At 42.0% G+C, this 18,710-nt stretch overlaps 1 protein-coding gene across 2 annotated transcripts in view; it reads left to right on the top strand.

Moving 5' to 3' along the window:
- Positions 1-18,710, top strand: part of ROBO1 (roundabout guidance receptor 1) — a 1,146,492-nt gene that overhangs the window by 730,273 nt on the left and 397,509 nt on the right. Inside the window, exon 1 of one of the 2 annotated variants that reach the window (XM_041735103.1) lies at positions 3,693-3,951. The exons of the other annotated variant lie outside the window; for it this stretch is intronic. Within the exon in view, the coding sequence (XP_041591037.1) occupies positions 3,897-3,951 (55 nt within the window). The 5' untranslated portion in view covers positions 3,693-3,896. Of the gene's footprint in view, positions 1-3,692; positions 3,952-18,710 lie in introns of those variants that run through there. 2 annotated transcript variants of the gene reach the window in all.

The raw sequence follows: 18,710 nt of genomic DNA, 5'->3' as shown, positions 1-18,710 counted from the left end.
AAACGGAAACTTAGAATTTGTGACTCATTCAGATCATGGTGATCAGAATAGTTTCTGAGTGAAAATGAAGACATTTTCTCCTTACCTTGCTATTTGTCAGAGTTCTATTGTGTGTCAGAGTTGCCTACAGACTGACACAGGTAGACATTGTATCCAGGTGTACACACTCACACTTGCACACATAGTCATACAGACACACTGAACATTTTATGAACTCTAATAGTCATGTATTCTCCAGGAGTGGCAGTGGAGAGGTGACTGGTTGCTATGATTCACCCATCTCCAGGAGTGACTGAACTATCATTTAACCCTAATGACATGCTGTCTCTACTCCTTCTGATAGGTTCTACTCTGGAGCTTGTGTAGCTTGCTATATAATAAGAGCTCTGAGGGCCGGGTGACTGAGTTTCTACTTGAATCGTGCCACTTTAGGGCCCTTTACTGGTTCCTGCACATAGATGACATTTATCCAGTGTTTCTTTGCACAAGTAAAAGTAAGTGAGTGGAAGAAAGGAGTTGCAAAAGTTCTCGGGTACTTTGAGTTCCACTTCTTAATATATCCCTAATATCTTCTGAGTACAAATTCTTGTCTTCTGATGCCACTTTTACTGATACAATTGACGGAAAAGTATACTTTGCAAGAGACAGAGGATGAAGAAAGGGCCAGCATATGTGTTCGTGATAATAGTCCTCATCAGGGACTTCTCAGAAGTTAACTCCTTGAGGATTCTTATTGCTGACTCCTAGGTATTATAATCTCTAAGGGTAAGATAGAGGAGATGGGGGGAGGGGTTGTTGCCAACTGAGGGTGAAAAATAAAAGGATTGGATTGAAAGGAGTATTCAAATGGTTTCCACTCAATGATAATGAGATCAATGAAGGAAATCTCGAGAAATTTTAGCAAACTTCCAGAAACCAGAAGATCCACTTTGGAAAACAATGAACTAGGGATTCTCTTACCTATTCTGGTTTGTATTTAAAAGTACACACTTTTTACTAAGTGGTTGTTAAAAATCTTTATTTTTTTTTAAGACTTTATTTATTCATTCATGAGAGACAGGGAGAGAGAGGCAGAGACCCAGGCAGAGGGAGAAACAGGCTCCATGCAGGGAGCCGGATGTGGGACTTGATCCTGGGACTCCAGGACAGCACCCTGGGCCAACGGTAGGCGCTAAACTGCTGAACCACCCAGGGATTCTCCCCAAAATCTTTATTTAAAATATTTGGAGGATTTTTTCCTCTCTCTTTCTCAAGTACCATGCTCTACCTTTTTTTTTAATTTTCTGTTAGTGGGTAAGCTTCTCTTACAAGCATGTTTTATCCCAAGGGAAAAAAAAAAGATGCATTCTACCTTTCTCACTAAATGTCCTTTCACAAGGACCAAATCAATGTTATGGCACATTCTTGTTTTTACTGCTGGACAGATTTTGGTTGGAGTCTTTGAATTCTTATCTCCAGCCTGTTTACTGAATTTGCAGTTAGCTTTCCCAGGATTAAACTATCTTTCACTTTCAGAGAGAGGTGCTATTAACCAGAGTTTCTTTCTTCACAATGCTGCTCCATGGTCATTGGTTGTAGGAGCAACAACCAAAATGAATGTATAATGAATGTATAATTTGCTTTTAAAAGATTATCTTTCATCAGGTGATGCTTGTGCTCACTTAAAAAAAAAATAGAGAAGCAGCACAACAGCATAAAGAGCCAATCCATCCCCATTCCCCCCCCCCCCCCCCCCATCTAGCATGCAGTTCTCCTTTCCAGAGATCACCCCTGAAACCAGGTCTGGTATATTCAGATAGATACCAAATTTCAAAGTTTGAAATTATTGTACATATTGTACAGGTAGTGATTCGCTTGAAAGAACAGTTCTAAATACCAACATTTACCATTTATTGGGCACACACCATGTCTCAGGTGTTTTGCATCCAGTGTTTTACTTGATAGAAAAAAAAAGTGAATGAGTGCAAGATTGCTCCTCAGATATGCCAGGTTTAGTTTGGTTTGGGTATGATTTGTTAAAATTTGTTAATATCTCAAGCGTCTCTATTTTTGAGTAGGGATAACTGAGCTTTGGCATGATAACAGAAGTAGTACTGGTGGGTTGGGGTTTCAGGGGGGGTCTATGGGGTGTAGACCCGCTGGTTCAGACAATGCTGAATGTCTTCCCTTATAACCGCAAACTTGGGGATAGTCAAGGATTTTTTTTCTCTTTTCATTTTTTTTTTTTTTTTTTATTGCATTCGTCCCTATTTCAGAGTTACTTCCCCATTGTTAACACTCTAGGACTTGAAGGAGAGGCTCTCGGTGAAACAAAGAGAAGACCCCCTGGCTCCCTGCCGTGCCTTCGGGTCGGACGGACCGGCCAGGACGGCCCGCGGCTGCAGCTCTCGTGCTCCTCGGGCCGGGCGTGGCGGCTGGCGCAGGCGGGGGGCCCCGCTCTACCTCCGGTTCCACCGAGGGCAGGAGTGAGAGCGCGCAGCGGCGCGGGGGGCTCCAGCCGAGTTTCTTCCAACTCGGGGCGGTGGTAAGGAAGAGGTTAAAGCGGACCGGGAGGGTTTTCTGGAGTCTCTGGCTGGGAGGTTCCATTTGGAGAAAGGTGCAGGGGAGCCGGGGGGCGGGAGGGACCGGGCGAGGTCCCCGGGGTTTGGATTTCGGGTCGCGAGCGCGCGAGTCCTCAGCCGCGGGCGCAGTGGGGCGCGGCGGCCCGGGCAGGGCAACAGGCGCGGGCGGCTCGCGGGACGGGCGGGGGCGGGGGCGGGGGCGGGGCGCGGCGCGGCGCGGCGCGGAGGGGCTGCGCGGCCCCTTTAAGTGCTCCGGGCCGGCGGGGAGGGGCGGCCCCGGGAGCGGCGGGGGCGGAGGGGACCGCAGGCCGCGGGCCGGAGCGGCGGCGGGTGAGAGCCCGCAGTTCGCGGCTGCTCGGCGGGGCTCGGGCGCTCCCGCAGCAGCTCCCCCGCAGCTCCCCCCGCTCCCGCAGCAGCTCCCCCCGCTCCCGCAGCAGCTCCCCCGCAGCTCCCCCGCAGCTCCCCCCGCTCCGCCCGCGCCGCGCTGTCGGGGCCGCCTCTCCGCAGCCGCCGCGGCCGGGGTGCGGGGCCGCCCTCGGAAGTTCGCGCGGCGCCGTCGCGGCCCCAGCGGGCGAGGGACCCGGCGATGGTGAGCGCCGCGCGGCGCCGGGGGCCCCGGGGGGGCGCGCGTGTGCCCGCGCAGCGGCCGCTGGCCCCGGTGCCGTGCGCCTCCCGCCGGTGATGGGAGCAGGGGCCGGCCCGGGCCACCGCCGTCGCCGCACCCGCTCGTCCGGCCGCGCGCCCCGGCGCCCAGGCGCTCCCCCAGCACCCGAGCCGCCCGCGCCCCTCGGCCGCCTCCCTCGCCGCCGCCGGGGGCCAGCCGCGGACCGCGCCGGGCTGTAGCCGGAGCCGCGCTCGGGCGCTCGCCACTTCCCGGCTCGGGCCTCACGCCCCAAGCTCGCCGCCGCCGCGCCTGCCCTCGCCGCGCCTGCCCTCGCCGCGGCGCTCGGGCTCGCCGTGGGGCGCGCGCCGGGAGGCTCGGCGGGGCCCGCGGGCAGGAAGCCGCGGCTGCTGGTCCGCTCGGCCCTTTGTTGTGCGCCCTGCGCGGCCCCTGGAAGTGGCCGAGCCGCGAGCCCCGAGCCCCGCGCCCCGCGCCCCGCGCCCCGCGCCCCGAGCCCGCGCCCCACCTCGGAACTGCTGGTCTGCGAAGGGCTCGGCGGCACGCAGGCGCCCGGGAGGGCCGGCCAGCAGTCCCCGAAAACTTGCCGGATCGACCCACGTTGCTTAAATTAAGCCTTTGTGTGCGGTGCGTGCGGTGCGCGGCCTCTGACCTCGGGGACCCCATCTCCGCTCCCCTCTTGGCATGAGACTGCACGCAGGACGCACCCGAGGACAATGACCGCGGAGCCTGCTCGCTTTTACCTCCTCGGATTGCTCTGCCTCTGCTCAGGTAACGGCGCCCCGCGCCCCGCGCCCCCCGCGCCCCCCGCGCCCCGCGCCCCCCGCGCCCCCCGCGCGCCCCGTCCCACCGCCCGGACCCACACCCCGGGCTGCGTTTCGGCGGCCTCTCGCTTCCGAAGGCCGGAGGGGTGCGAGCCCCGGCGGGGTTTTAAGCCGGAAGGGTCGTTCTTAGTTTGCACTTGGGGTCGGCCCTTTGCCCCCATCCCCCGAGACCCCCGAGCCTCGGCGCGGACCTCGGCCTCTTGCCAAGTTCAGGGCCCGCCCTGGCCGCTCCGGGCGCTCGCAGGGTCTGAGCTCCGGGGCGGGGGGCGGGGGGGGCGACCTCAGGATGAGCCAACGTGACCTGCATCCTCTCTCCCTTCCCCCGCAGAGGGACATGTGCGCCCCGGGAACCTGGGGCCCAGAGACCCGCCAGGGTCCCCGAACCCGGTCGCCCAGGTCGCCCCCCCCTTCCCAGTCCAAGGGATTATTAGTAGTTGTTTTACGCAACCAAAGTCTGTAATTAAATTCGATGCTGAAGAAACTTCAGGAAATAGCCCCTCCTTACGGTGGGGTACCGGCTCCCCCTCTGCCCGGCCGGACTTAGGAGGAACACAGGCAGCTCCAGGTGTCTGGAGGGGAGCAGGCAGTTGCCGGGGAATCTTCCTTGGCGAGGGAGAAGCAGAGGCGGAATTTAGGATTTTGGCGATTAATTACACGGTGGGACTGAGTCTCTCCATATGAAGTGTTGGAAGGATGCTGCGATGAGGTCCTTCTGACACCTAAAATAGTTTTCTTCACGTTCCCTAAGAAACTTTTACTAAGGGTGAGCCACGACTCAACTTTTCTTTCTTCCCTTTTGGTAGATTCTGGTTTCAATCAAGGCTCCAGTTTCAGGCCTTAACACACACACACACACACACACACACACACACACAATACACCTCAGGGGATTTTTTTTTTTTTTTTTTTTAATAGTTGAATACCGAGCTTCAAGTTGCATCAGGGCCTGTAACTTTGAGTCACTCAATTTTCACGATTATGAAACAGTTTTGAAAGGTGGGTTTTTGCTTTTCGCGGTCCACGGCTATGGTTTATATTTATTTTGACCAAGGATTTTACTTAATGAAATCCGAAAAAGAGAAAAATGCACGTCAGCTAAGTGATAGCAGATCCCTAAAAGAATTAGCCCACTGCATATGCTTCCTGAGTAACAGGAGCAGTTGCAGCTAAACTAAGGACTTCATTAAATTGTTATTCCTTTGAAGACAACAGAAAACTGAAGTTTTTATATATTTCACAGTGAATAGATGAATACATTAAACCCACTCTTAGGGATTGCCTCTCCTTACTTCCAGCTTCCCTTTTCTGTAATGTAGTATTTTTTTTTTTTTTTTAATTTTTTCCCCTTAGTTTGCAGATCTGAAGGACTGAATAGGTTCCCCACCCCCATGGCCAGCCGTGGATGCAAATCAAAAACATTAGGACCTGATCTCTCTATTTGTCTCTCTTTGCTGTGTCTCCCCCTAGTTTAATTTACAGCTTCAGATACCTTTGAGATTTTTGTTGATTCACCTTCTCAGTTAAAGTTTATTCACGTGTGTAAAGTGAAGTGTCAGTGTGATAAATGACTGGAGGGGCAGATTCCTGAAGATAGGGGGATTAATGATCTTTAGTCACTGTTTGAGCTGAGTTTGTATATGTTGGGACATTTTATCACGTCTGTAGATTAAAGATAGGGTCACACTAATAGGGTATCACTGAAGGCTGGTCGCGTCAGTGTGCAAATTCTGTCTTGGGGAAATATCGGGGGGCTGCAGGTGTGGGGGTGTGTGTACCATCCTTTCAGATTTAATAACTTGATTAATTAGTATCTGAGGTTTGTAATTTAAACAGATAGGAAGCATTTCTAATCTTAAAGCTTAACTGATGTCTGGCTTTGCTGTTTCTAATTTAGTTTTCCATTTAAGTCACAGATGACTTTTAATAAGCCTGAGTTTTCCCCACAGGAGTGTCCGTCTGCTTCGTTCACCAGGTTGCAGGGCAGAGGCGTCTTTGGGAAGTGCTTTCTCCTCTTTAACCTGAAGCTCTTTATCATTCCCCCGATGACTTTCACTCCTGCTATGACTTGGACTAGGACTAGGACTAGGATTTGGGAGGCCAAATTGCTGGGCTGCTGGGGTGATTTCCTGACAGTGTGCTGTTCTAAAGCCACACTATTGATTTGAATAAAACTTCACAGAACTCAGATAAGTGACTAGAGTTGGGTGTGCTCAAGACACCTGGGCAGGGAATGAATGAAGTTCTTGAAAGATTGTGTTTCATATCTTGCCTCAAGCCTAAGATCACAGTCTATCACTTGTTAATGGAGTGTATTTAAGAGAAATGTGGTGAGCTTAAATAAATCAAAGTGTACTGAGGGGTAAGGTGCCTTCAACAAGATTTAACCTGTAAAAGTATCTATTGGTTGTCAGTTCTTCTTTTTTTTCTTTCTTTCTTTTTCTTCTTCTTTTTTTTTTTTTAACTTGGATGCCAACCTAACAATGTTTTATAGTTTTCTTCAAAAAAGACTAAAAACCATTTTGATGTGTTGATGTCATACTTAACATCAAACATTCTGTTTGAGTTTGCTTTCTGTAGCCTTTTATTTATTAATCAAATGCCACAACTGTTTTTATTTTAGAAAACAGATTTTGGAAAAAAAAATGAGTACTCAGAAATTCATTTTTTTAAGGTAAACGTCTCTAGTGAGTTTATATATCTGCGTGTTCTTTTCTGTGGATAGCTAGACTTTTGGTGAGTGGAGCCGTTGGGGTAGCACTGAAGAAAAAGAATCTGTGCAATCTCTCAGGGACTGATTCTAAACATTCTTCCCTGGTTGACTTCCTCTTCTCAACTCCATTTTCTAAAACCCTATTTTAAGGAGAAAAAGTAATTGACCTTCAGTTCAAATTTAGGATGAGATCTCAATTTCACATAAAGCAAAAATATGCAGTGCTATCTTTCTTCCTCCTTCCTTTTTTTTCTTTTGATGTGTGCGTGGGGGATCTTTTTCTCTTGAGAAGAGGGATGCTTTTTAGATAAGTATCACTATGCAGAGCCACTCATCTGGGTTTCTGGTCTTTCCTCATCCAAGACCTCTGCACAAGATTCGTTGGTGAGTCCGACAGTTTCTTATTAGTTAGTTAGTTTATTTATTTATTTATTTATTTATTTATTTATTTAGATTTACTAATTTATTTATTCATGAGAAACACAGAGAGAGGCAGAGACAGAGGCAGAGGGAGAAGCAGGCTTCATGCAGGGAGCCTGACGTGGGACTTGATCCCAGGTCTCCAGGATCACGCCCTGGGCCGAAGGTGGCGCTAACTCGCGGAGCCACCAGGGCTGCCCCTCTTATTAGTTTTTTTAAATAAACTTTTTTGGCATTTAAATATACTTACCTGAAAACTGTGACATCTTTTAAGATATCCTTATTTCTTGGTGATGAGCTCTCTAACACGTAAGATAGTTATGGTTAAAATCTAGAACAGAAAGTTTACCTGAAGTTTTCCCTTAGTCTTCACTATGTCAAATGAAATATTCTTGCGTGAGTTAAGCTGTTAAAAAATGATATTTCAAACCTACAGTGACGGTTGTTTGTTTGTTTGACGTTGAGCAGATATCTAAAATTAAAAATGCTGGTACCAGGGATGGGATGAGGAAGAAATGTAGAATCGCAGCTTGTTGGTGAAGATCATAAATAGTTGAGTCTTCTTGTGTCATTTGTGTTGGTAAAAGATACTAAGGTAATGCTCATGTTGATTTTTGGACCTTTTAAGAATGTTTACTTCTTTAAAGTATAACAGCTTTGGCAGGCTTGGTTTTTTATAGAAGAATAGAATCAAAGTTGTTATTCAACTTAAAATTAGATCTAAGATAGTCTGTGAGAATAAATTAAGAAATTTGGTAATAAGAAAGGGAAAAAAAGTGAAACAGAAGCAGAAGTCAAGAGAAGTGTAGTGGAAATAGATCCAGAATTAAACTAGTTTTAAACTATTAGGAAGAGGTGGAGAGAGCAGCCATGTCTAACCACACCCTCTGACCATATACATTATAAAAAGCAAATCTGAAAAGTGGATTTCTGAAAACTTGATGTCTGTGTGTACATTCTATATTTAGCAACTATATAAAGAACTAGATACCTTGTATTTTTAAAACCAAAAGCAGTTCGAAATATTTAAATCTTTAAGTTCATAGAATAGTTTTCTTAAGCTATGTCTAACAAAACTTTAGAATATTGACTACCTTGATTTATATAAAGGAGTGAAAAAGTGGGTAATTGACTTCTGTATCATAACATTTTTGGTTAGAGGAGATCAGTAAAGTAAAAGAAGAAAATCATTAAAAAATGATATGAAATTTGCATTTTGGGGTACCATAAGAAACTCTACAATGTCTACTTCTGTTGCTCTGAAGACATGTTATCATTTATTGAGCATTCATCTTTATCCTATTAATGCTTATAGGAACCTTATGACATAAGTACTGTTAGTGATAAAGTATTACTTTATCCTTATTTTATAGCTGTAGAAACTACATCACTGAGAGGTTAGGAGAAGTGGAAGAGCAGGGATTTGAAACAAGCTAATTCCAAAACTCTTAACCACCATGTACTTTCTCAGGTGAAAGAGAGAAAAGAAAGATTTTAAAAAGAAAGATTATGGTTATATATATATATATATATATATATATATATATATATATTTAATGTTAAAACTCATCCAAAAATCCAGCTAAACAAGACTGTGGTTTGAACACTTGAAATTCTGGAAGGGGGCATTTTTTTCCTGCCATTAAGTAAATGGTCTTTAAATTTTTAGATCACCGGGCAAGACAATCAGTTCTTTACATTGAACCGATTCACATCTAGCCTTTATCAGGTCTGCATTTGTCCAGCATGCTTAAAAGAAGTGACTGAACAGAAGTCCAGAGACTCACTGCTGGTGATGCAGAAGCACACAGATTCCAAGCTGTATTTTGGAAAATGAATGCCATTCTCATTCAGGCACATTAGAAAGATTTTGCTCCGAGTCCCAAGGCAAATAATTGGCACTCGTCAAGGAAGAGCCTGTGGAGAGACAATCATTTCCCCTGGGGTTGCTCTTCCCCTCTATGTTGGGCATGAGCTGGCAGTCATTTAGTAGTAGATGAGCCTTCTGCTTGACTGCTGTTCACAGATGACTCACTTCATGGTTACTGATCATGGAAGGGTTGAGCATTAATACCTGGTTGATCAGCTGGTTGGAAACTGCTTATGCATAGCCAATAAAGTTGCCGTCCTGTGGAGATCAAAAGACCACCTCCTTTCTTTACATTTCTGGATTAGCATGGTTTCTTTTTCCCCTTCTCCCTCCATCTTCAGTCCTTTCCTTCAATCTTGCTGTTGAAGAGGAAGAAAAAAGATTATCTCTAGTGTACAGGGAGATAAACTTTGATCTTCACTTCCTTGCCTTTCTCTGGCTCTCTGCTCTTTTCTTTAAAAAAAAAAAAAAAAAAAAAATTTTTTTTTTTTTTAACCATCCAAAAGGCTATTACTAACACTGGAAGGTGTCATGTTGCTTGCTTCATGGGAGAGCTCAGTCTCATTTCCCTTCAGCCAAAACAGGCTGCTACAGATTCCCTTACTTCTGAGATTTTACTTGGCTTCCAAACATCTTATGACAATGTTGTTCCACACATAAAACAATATTTTGAACAGCTTGACTGTGCATAGCTTTCTGATTTCATTCAATGAGAAAAGTACCTCTGCAGTGTTCACAGCTGTCCATGGCTTGGAGCCGAAAATGAGTATCTGCTTATTTTATTTAATTAATTCATTTTGTTATTTAGAGGAGAATGTATGGAAGGTAACAATTGTTGAAAATGTTCTTTAGCTACTAGTTTGATGCAGAATAACCTATAGCCTTAATGCCCGTCACCTAGTTTGACACTTAAATGAAGCGTTAAAAGCACCTTCAATGGCTACGAGCAAATGTCAACAGAGCAGTGTGGTTCTGTTAAGTGGGAGTATGTTCTTTTTATGTCACGTGATTGATTTGTATGCAGCATATAAGGATGAGTAGACTTTTGATTCCTAAAAACACCATGAATTTGGGGGATCTAGTTTTTAGTTATTAGTCTTTTTTACTGGAAAAAAATATATTTTAAGATTTTATTTATTCATAAGAGAGAGGCAGAGACATAGGCAGCGGGAGAATCAGGCTGCCCGCAAGGAGCCTGATGCGGGACTTGATCCCAGGACCCTGGGATCATGACCTGAGCCAAAGGCAGATGCTCAACCACTGAGCCACCCAGGTGCCCTGAAAAAAATATGTTTTTTAAAGCACTTCTGTCAGTATAGCAGCTGATGTTTACACTTTCTCAAAATGCTCTTTTGATTGGATTTTAGAAAGTATCAAGTTCAAAGTATGGGCTACCTCTGCCTGTGTTTAGTTCATCTGTACGTGGCCTGAGAACCAAAGACAGCTCATCCACAGTCAGCCATGGCAGGAGCTTGGTGTCCTTGGAACTTTCCCCTAAAATTATCTGCAAGAGGTTCTACCTGAGACTATTAGACCCAGTCTGTATCTCTAACACTGTAGATTCTTGTTTCCCTATCTATTCTTCTTTTAATGCCAGGAAAAGTATTTTAAGAGAAATAAAATTGTCACATGTGACCAGTTAGGACTTTAAAAATCATTTTAGGTAAATGTCATCTCTTGATTTAACTTAAAATTTCAGTAAGCATAACAATACAATGTTTATATGACCATAAAGTTCTTTGCAGCATGTTATGTATGGTCATAATTTTTGCACGATTATAGAAAGATACATCAACTTGGTAAACTCATTCCTGGATTTTAGCAGAAGAGGAAGCAGAGGTCCTATTACAGTTACTCCCCTCTGATGTGACTGAGGTCCTTATATGTTATTAGCAACCCCAGGTAGAGTTTGAAACGAAAATGGGGCCAAAGAATCACATATCTCTTTCAAGATCATTTGGCTTCGGGATGCCTGGGTGGCTTAGTGGTCGAGCGTCTGTCTTTGGCTCAGGTTATGATCCCAGGGTCCTGGGATCAAGTCCTGCATCGGCTCCCCACATTAGAGCCTGCTTCTCCCTCTGCCTGTGTCACTGTCACTGTCTCCCTCTGTGCCTCTCATGGATAAATAAATAAAATCTTTAACAAAAGAAAGGATCATTTGGCATCATATGGTGTGAATGAGATATGCTCAGTCCTATAACTTGATCTCCAAATATAAATAACCTGCATACTAATTATATTTTTTGTTTTAACTTGCAGTGTCTTTTCCACTTTTCCAGTGATGTTGCTGATCCTTAGTTTGGCTACAAGTGTCTGCCTGCAATCTCTTTCCTACATGAGGAATTATAAAATATATACTGTTTTTAGTTTCAGAGATCTAAAGTGGATTTTGTTTACTCAGGCTTGCTTTAAAAGGCAGTCTTTATTACTCTGAAACTTCACTACAATGGGGCTTACTCACATAACAAAGTGAGTTAAGGCACATTTGTATGTGTTAACTGCACACCTCTGGGTAGCTTTAAGTGACTTGAGTTGGGGGAAGTAATTTTAGTGTCTCCAGACCTTTCAATTAACAGGTTGTCTGAACAAAGTAAACTGACTTGTACATGCTGTGGAAGATGAACTCATTGGTTTTTCCCCCTCATATTTGAAGAGAAGTGAAAATTTCCTTAGCAGTCTGATACCGAGTTTAGAATTAGAAGTTTTTAAATTTGTGAACTTAATAATATATTGCCTAAACATGTAGAAGGAAAATAGGAGCAAGTCAGAGCCTTTACCTGGGTACTACCCAAAGAAGGGGCGGGGGGGGGGGTCATCCTGTGATAGCATTGTCACTATTAGTCTCAGTGAATTAGGGTGGAATAAATGCAGCATGAGGGCAGCTTTAAGTGAGGGTTAGTGTGGCCAGAGGGAAAACGAAATTCATTGCATCCTTTGGTCTTTTCTCCTTTTATTGGCCATTCATTCTGAGGAGCTCATCATTTCCTAGGATTTCATATTCAAAATTATCCTTTTACCATTTTCCATTTGACATATTTAACATGTTTAAATATACACAATTATTAAGTATATGTATGTGTACATATATACTTAATATACACACATATATATAATATATATCCTGATAAAAAATAAAGTGATTAATTAATTAGATGATGAATTGATGCAGTATAGGCCCAATTGCATACCCTAACTGAAGGACTAGGAATCAATTAAAATAATAATTGTAAAGCCTAAAATTTATAGTGTTTATTGTATGCCCCACAGCAAAGTGTTTAACATGCCTTATCTTATTTAATATCGCATTAGGAATGAAGGCATTGCCATCATCCCCCCTGTTTATCAATACGGAAAATGAAGTTAGAAAAGTTGGTGTCTTGACTGGTCAGTCAGCTCATTCAGTAGAGTGAGGATTTGAAACCAACAAGTCTGATCCCAGATTTTTGTTCTTTACCATTTTACAGAGACGCTGCACTCTTCCCTTCAAAGGAATATGATTGTAGATGAAACTGTCAAATGTATATATGACTATCAAATTCTTGTGTGTGTGTGATGCTTTCCGTGATGCAGAATTGTGGTAGATTGTGCTGCCAAGCTCTTTTAGTTCCTTTTTAGATTTCAGATTTTTCTGGTCTCTGTGATGATCTGTTCCTCCCTTCTGCTTGTCACATGATAACCCATAACAAAGAATGCATCCTGGTATGATACAGCACAGAATATAGAAACATATAGGTCCAGCCCCATAGCGTGGTTTGGTGGAATTCAGTGCTTTTCTGTTTGTGGAGTACATTTGAAGTAGTAAAAAAAACCAAGGAGGTTTTGTGGTAGCTCAGTTGTCTAAGTGAATAAAAGTCTCCTTATACATAGGAAAAAACCTCACTATCATTGCGATCTAACTTCTCCTGGGAACATGTTGAATTTTTGTTTTTTGAGTTTGAAAATAGATGGTTTACTTGGTGATAAGTTGTTACAGATAATAAATTAATACAGATAATAAAAACGCATTAAGCAGAAGCTTAATTAGAATCTGCGGTTACTGTTCTTTTAAAGGTATGTCCGTCTCAGATGACAAATTTTATAAAAAACAAAGAATGCAACATTGGTTAACATGATCCCTGTGAATGAAACCTGCTAGTCTGTATTAACTATCAAAAACTGTACTGTAATCAGTAGCTTTTCAGAAGTAATATAGTTGGTTTTTAAAATGTTATTCTTTTGCTTTTTCTTACTCCTTTAAATACATATATTTGACTAAGATTCTTCTATATGATTTCTAAGGTATGGTTTTCTCAGTTGAACTCACTGACTTCCAGAGTTATTTCCAAAAGTGTAGATGAGAGGTACATCTGTACTCTTTGTTATTCCCATAGGTTGTTACTTTACATAAGGCTTAAGAGAAGATTGAAGCTGTTCCTGGTTCCTTACACAGTACTGCTAATCAAAATGGTATCATGTTCAAAATCTTCCTTTATATGGGAGTTGGGGTCTCTCAGCCTTAAGGTTTTACTCTTTGTCTGAAAATATACTTCATAACAAATTTATTTCTCTGTATTCATTGCCTTGCAGTTAGCCATTCATTTGTGTTTGATAATACTATTTGTTTATTATTAAGGGGGCTTAATAACATGGTTTAATCCTTTTGATGACAATCAAAAATTATTATTAACTAGCTGTCAACTTTTGTTGCTATTAGATGTTTTAAAGAATGTGTTAGATGTACCTGATACTGTATAAGGGCTTTTCATAAAAGATCCTGGTTGTGAACATGTAGATAGGAAAGTGAATGTCGTATCATGTCAGTGAATTGTTAGCAGTATATGAATGAAGGATGTTTGATGTGAGAGAAGGGAGAAATAGAAATGCCTTTTGGGAACCGATAGATCAAGGGGATTTACTAGGTCAGGAAAAACTCTATGGAATGAGTAGATTCCCAGAGTTGAGAGAAAGAATGGGATATCTTGTTAGGTGAAGGGAAGTATTTGAGAGGTGCATCCAGGAGTGTGATCTGAGATACAATCTATTTCAAGAGGTAAATTTTACATAATTATAGATTTTCACTTATGATGTCGTATTTTGCTATTCAGTAATTCTGTACATTTGTTTCATTTATTGAATCAACCTTAGCAGACAACAGATTATTAAAAAAGAAGGCTTATTCCTTGTACTTGAGAAATTGATGATGAATGGTTGATTGCCATATAACTTAATAGAGGCATGTGTGACTGCTCTGGGGGCCTATGTTTAGACCACAAAAGCTTCTGCCATGTGAAGAAGTGATATAAAATAAATGTAAATATGATGATTGAATTCTTGATTAGACCTGGGGGTTTTTGGGGCATTTTCTTTGGAGTATGGGTAGCCATGGACTGATGAATAGATTTAGTTATAATACTATATTATTATCATTAACCTGTCAGAGAATCGATAGAACATTAACAATCTCTCTTTGCCTATGCCCTGTCTGCAGTACCCAGAATATATAGTCTTTATCCTACTCTAGTTACTTTCTGTGACAGGACCTATGTCCCCATAGTATAGATGATTCTATTTATAATTTTTATGAACACTTTTTTCATATTAAGCTGAAGCCCAGCTTTATTTCGTGTCTTCCTGGCCCTAGTTTTTACCCTCCAAAGCTGTCCATGGTGAATCTAGTTTAGTTTCTACATGAAACTGTTTCAATATTTGAAGACAGTTGTGTTCTTTCTAAATCTGCTGTTCTCCAGGTATAGTTTCTTCCAGTTTTCCTCATTTGCTGAAGAGTCGTTTCCCTTGGTTGTGTTGTTTTTGTTATTACTGTTTTTATTAATGATTTTGTTCGTGTCCTAAAGTGCAACATGAAGTTTGAGGATCCTACCTTTTTTTGTAGTTAAAAACGTGGATAGGCCTTTAACTTTTTCCCACTCTTCTAATCTGTCATTTTATCTAAAAGGTTCTCTCAGTATTCTGGGATGTAATGCTTTTCTGGATCAAGAGATTTAAAATGTATTAAGAAACTAGATACTTACCTCCCCACCTGATTCCCCACTGAACCAACTTAAAATTGCTCTTCCTGGTCTGAAGTCACAATTCTTGGTGGGGAAGAAAAACAAAATTTGTGAGATTCTGTTTTTTCTTCTCTGATAATATTTTGTGGTGGCTGAAAACAAATGTCTACACAGGGCTTGTAAGGAAGGACCCAAGTTAGGTCTAAGGGGGATGATTGGCTGGATGTTCCCATGGAGAAATAGAGCCCAATACAGATAGACTACCAGAGTTTTCAAGAAGGCATAAATCCATATTTTTAGGTAAAATATTGTAACTGATACATGAGAGCAATTGAGACTGTTAATAACAATAATACATCTCAACCCCCCATGTGACCCTACAGGTCAGCAGTTTGTGGCTACAGTATTTACATCATCTACCCCACTTAGAACTGACCTGCCTGTAGCTGCTCATTCCTACTCTAAATACAGAAGTATACATACCTTCACTTTCTGTTATCTTTCGTGTTTTAGAAGCTTTAACTTTTCTGATGTTTGGCCTTCCTTACTATATTGTGACTAGTTAAATGGTTAAATGATTGCTTATTTATTTAACCAAAAGCTTCTGCCTATATTAAGAGCTATTTACAGTTTACAAATTGTATTTGTTGAACCAGTCAGAGTGATTAGTTTGACTGTTTGTGTTTATTCTTTTGTCCTAAAGCTAACAAACAAAGAAAACAAACCGACAAGCCCTTTGATGAGCTAAGAGTCCCTGATGAACTGAATAAATATATTCTTGACTAAGAAGAGAAATTATCAACACAGACAGTGTAAAGGTTTACCGATTGCTATTAAGAGGCACACCACTGCACTGCATTTGAATTATAGGTTGAGAAAATACAGGAAGGGAATTTGAAGAAATAAATTAAGAAAATTTAGGCTGTGGTTGAATTGCAAAGGAGCCTTCAACTTTTGCAAGAACTTATTGCAGGATGCTTTTGAAAATCTAGTTTCCCTTATTTGTTTTGTTTTTGTTTGTAGATCATTAGCTATTTGACAGGAATATCATCAGGAGAGAAGCTTAATCTAAAGGGTCAGTAATCATTACCAAGTTGAAAATGATCGGAAATGAAAATGAAACATCTCTGAAATAATTTGTTAATAGAAAATGTTATTTAATTCACAAAATATTGATTTATGCACAGTTCTTGAGAGCATATCTAGCACTTCTGTGAGGAAATCTTGTGCATAATTCATAAATGTTTCTAAAATAGCATTTGGAGGATTTCTTTAGGCAATGGTATAATTTGCTCAGGTGTTCAAGATATACTGCAAAGCTAAACATCTATGAAGAAACTTTTGTGGACTCTTTAAAAAAAAAAAAAACCTGATCATTTCTCACCAAATCTAAGTAAAGTGTTCCTTTACGTGGAGATTTCTATTTTTCATTATGTTTTACTATAAAGTACGTGGGATTTCTTCCTTCTTCAAACGGCTCATCCGGTGGGAAGACTATGGCAGAGTCCCATTGGGGATCATTAGGAGTATTACTCCTGTTAGACATCTATCAGGGGCCGCCCTCCTCATGCTAAATTCTGGAGCCACAGCTCGCAAATAATACAAGATGCTCACAGGCACAAGGCAGGGAATAGCGTCTGAGTGGGAGAAGGTCAAGGCACGGGCAGGGGAAGAGGTCAGAAGCAGTAATGTGCCCTGAGCAAGGAATGCTGATTCATTTGTAGCTGGAAACCGTCAGCAGCAGTTAGTTCATTGTCCACAGGAGACATGTTTAAAGATGAGCATTATTTGATGCTCTGACAAAATGGCTTGTCAATAATAGATTCTTCATCACCTCCAAGGGTAGCCAGGATTTCCGTGTTTATATGGAAATTATTCCTATGGTGGATAACTGCAGCCTTTAGAAGAACGTAATGAGAATATAGTAATTAATTAGCCTAAGTCTGGTTGATCTTTATTGCCCTGGACCATATCTCTAATTTCATTTCCCTACTTCCTTCCACATAAAGACTCTTTCTTCCTTCTTTGTGAACCACAGAAATGTTATGTTTGAGTTATTTTCTCACAGGGAAGTACTTTGTGTTTAAGATGTACTGGTATTATTGATGTGATCGTATTGTACATCTGTCTAATGAGGGTTTCCTGCCTGTGAGCCAGCTTCAGCCAGGTGAGTACCCTCCCAAGTCCTCTGGCTTTTCTTTCTTTTTTTTTTTTTTTAAGATTTTATTTATCTATTCATAGAGACACACACACACAGAGAGAGAGAGAGAGAGAGGGGCAGAGACACAGAAGCAGGCTCCATGCAGGGAGCCCGACGTGGGACTCGATCCCGGGTCTCCAGGATCACACCCTGGGCTGCAGGCAGTGCTAAACCGCTGAGCCACCTGGGCTGCCCTCCTCTGGCTTTTCTAGATGCTTTCCCGCATTTAGGGAATGCTCTGTCTAGGGCCATACCTTTTTCTCCTTCTTCCTCTTCTGCTTTCCATTCCAATTCCTGTTTCCCCTGATGAATCAATATAGATGTCTCTTCCTCCAGAAAGCCTTAGCTACTCCTCCCACCCACCTATATAGATTTGATGTTTTCCATATATTTTTCTCTAGCACCCTATGAAAGAGTATATGATCTTGAGGGCAATCATGCTGTATTGCATTTACTTGTCTAGATATCCTTTCCAACCATGAGAGTATATGTCTAATTAAGTATCACAACTAGCACATTCAGTGAATTAATAAGTGATTCAGGACATAAATTAATTTGCTTTGACAGGAGTTTTAAAAGGGATTACTACTCCCTCTTATTCTTGGGTAAAGTTTTATTCTAGAAACAGAGAAGGGAACAATTGGAAAGAAGAAAAACCAGAATTACCAAATACCATAAATCCTCATCCCTGTGTTTACTTAAATTTTCTTTTTTTTCTGGAACAACCTGTGGTAGAAATGTTGTAAAGCACCAAATTTGAAAGTAATTGAAAAGGGGGGGGGGTGCTCCCAATAGCTATGTATTTACTGGATCCTACAAAATAGGTTGCATAGGACTTTGAGTGTCTACCTTTGTTTGAAGTTTATAGATTTTCCTACGATTTTTCTGTGGACTAACTGTACTATGACAAGTGAAAAAACATGACTTGGATTTAGACATGGTTGTTGCTGGCTTTGAATCTGCCACTACCTTGCTTTTTTACCATGCTAGAGTGAGTTGGTTTCTTCATCTCTAAAAGTTCAGAAATTGAAACAGTTGATACTTAGACCACCTTCAGAATTTTAGTTCTGTAGTTTTTAACGCAGGAATAGTACAATGAACTGGAATATTTATCAGAGTTTTTTTTTCTAGTCATTGCATCTCTCAGTAGCATGTAGTGATTGCAGGGGTGTAGGCTTCAGAGTTAAAATACCTGGCCTCACTGCTTACCATCCATGTCACTTTAGCAGGTTATACATCTCACTTTTTGGTTGCCTTATCAGTAAAATAGAAATAATTTTGATAGCTGTTCATAGGGATGCTATGAAGGTTAATTAAGCTAATATTTGTGAAATATTTAAAAGGGTATTTAACATGTTCTAATGTCTATTGAAGTGTGAATTATTGATTTTATTATTATATTGCTGATAAGTAGTCTTTTTTTTTAAGATTTTTTTTTTTTTTTATTTATTCATGAGAGAGAGAGAGAGAGAGTCAGAGACACAGGCAGAGGGAGAAGCAAGCTTCCTGTGGGACTCAG

Source organism: Vulpes lagopus, chromosome 20 (assembly GCF_018345385.1).
Source record: "Vulpes lagopus strain Blue_001 chromosome 20, ASM1834538v1, whole genome shotgun sequence".
NCBI classification, from domain to species: domain Eukaryota; kingdom Metazoa; phylum Chordata; class Mammalia; order Carnivora; family Canidae; genus Vulpes; species Vulpes lagopus.
The sequence above is the reverse complement of the archived record's forward strand: the minus strand, read 5'-3'. Positions and strand labels throughout refer to the sequence as shown.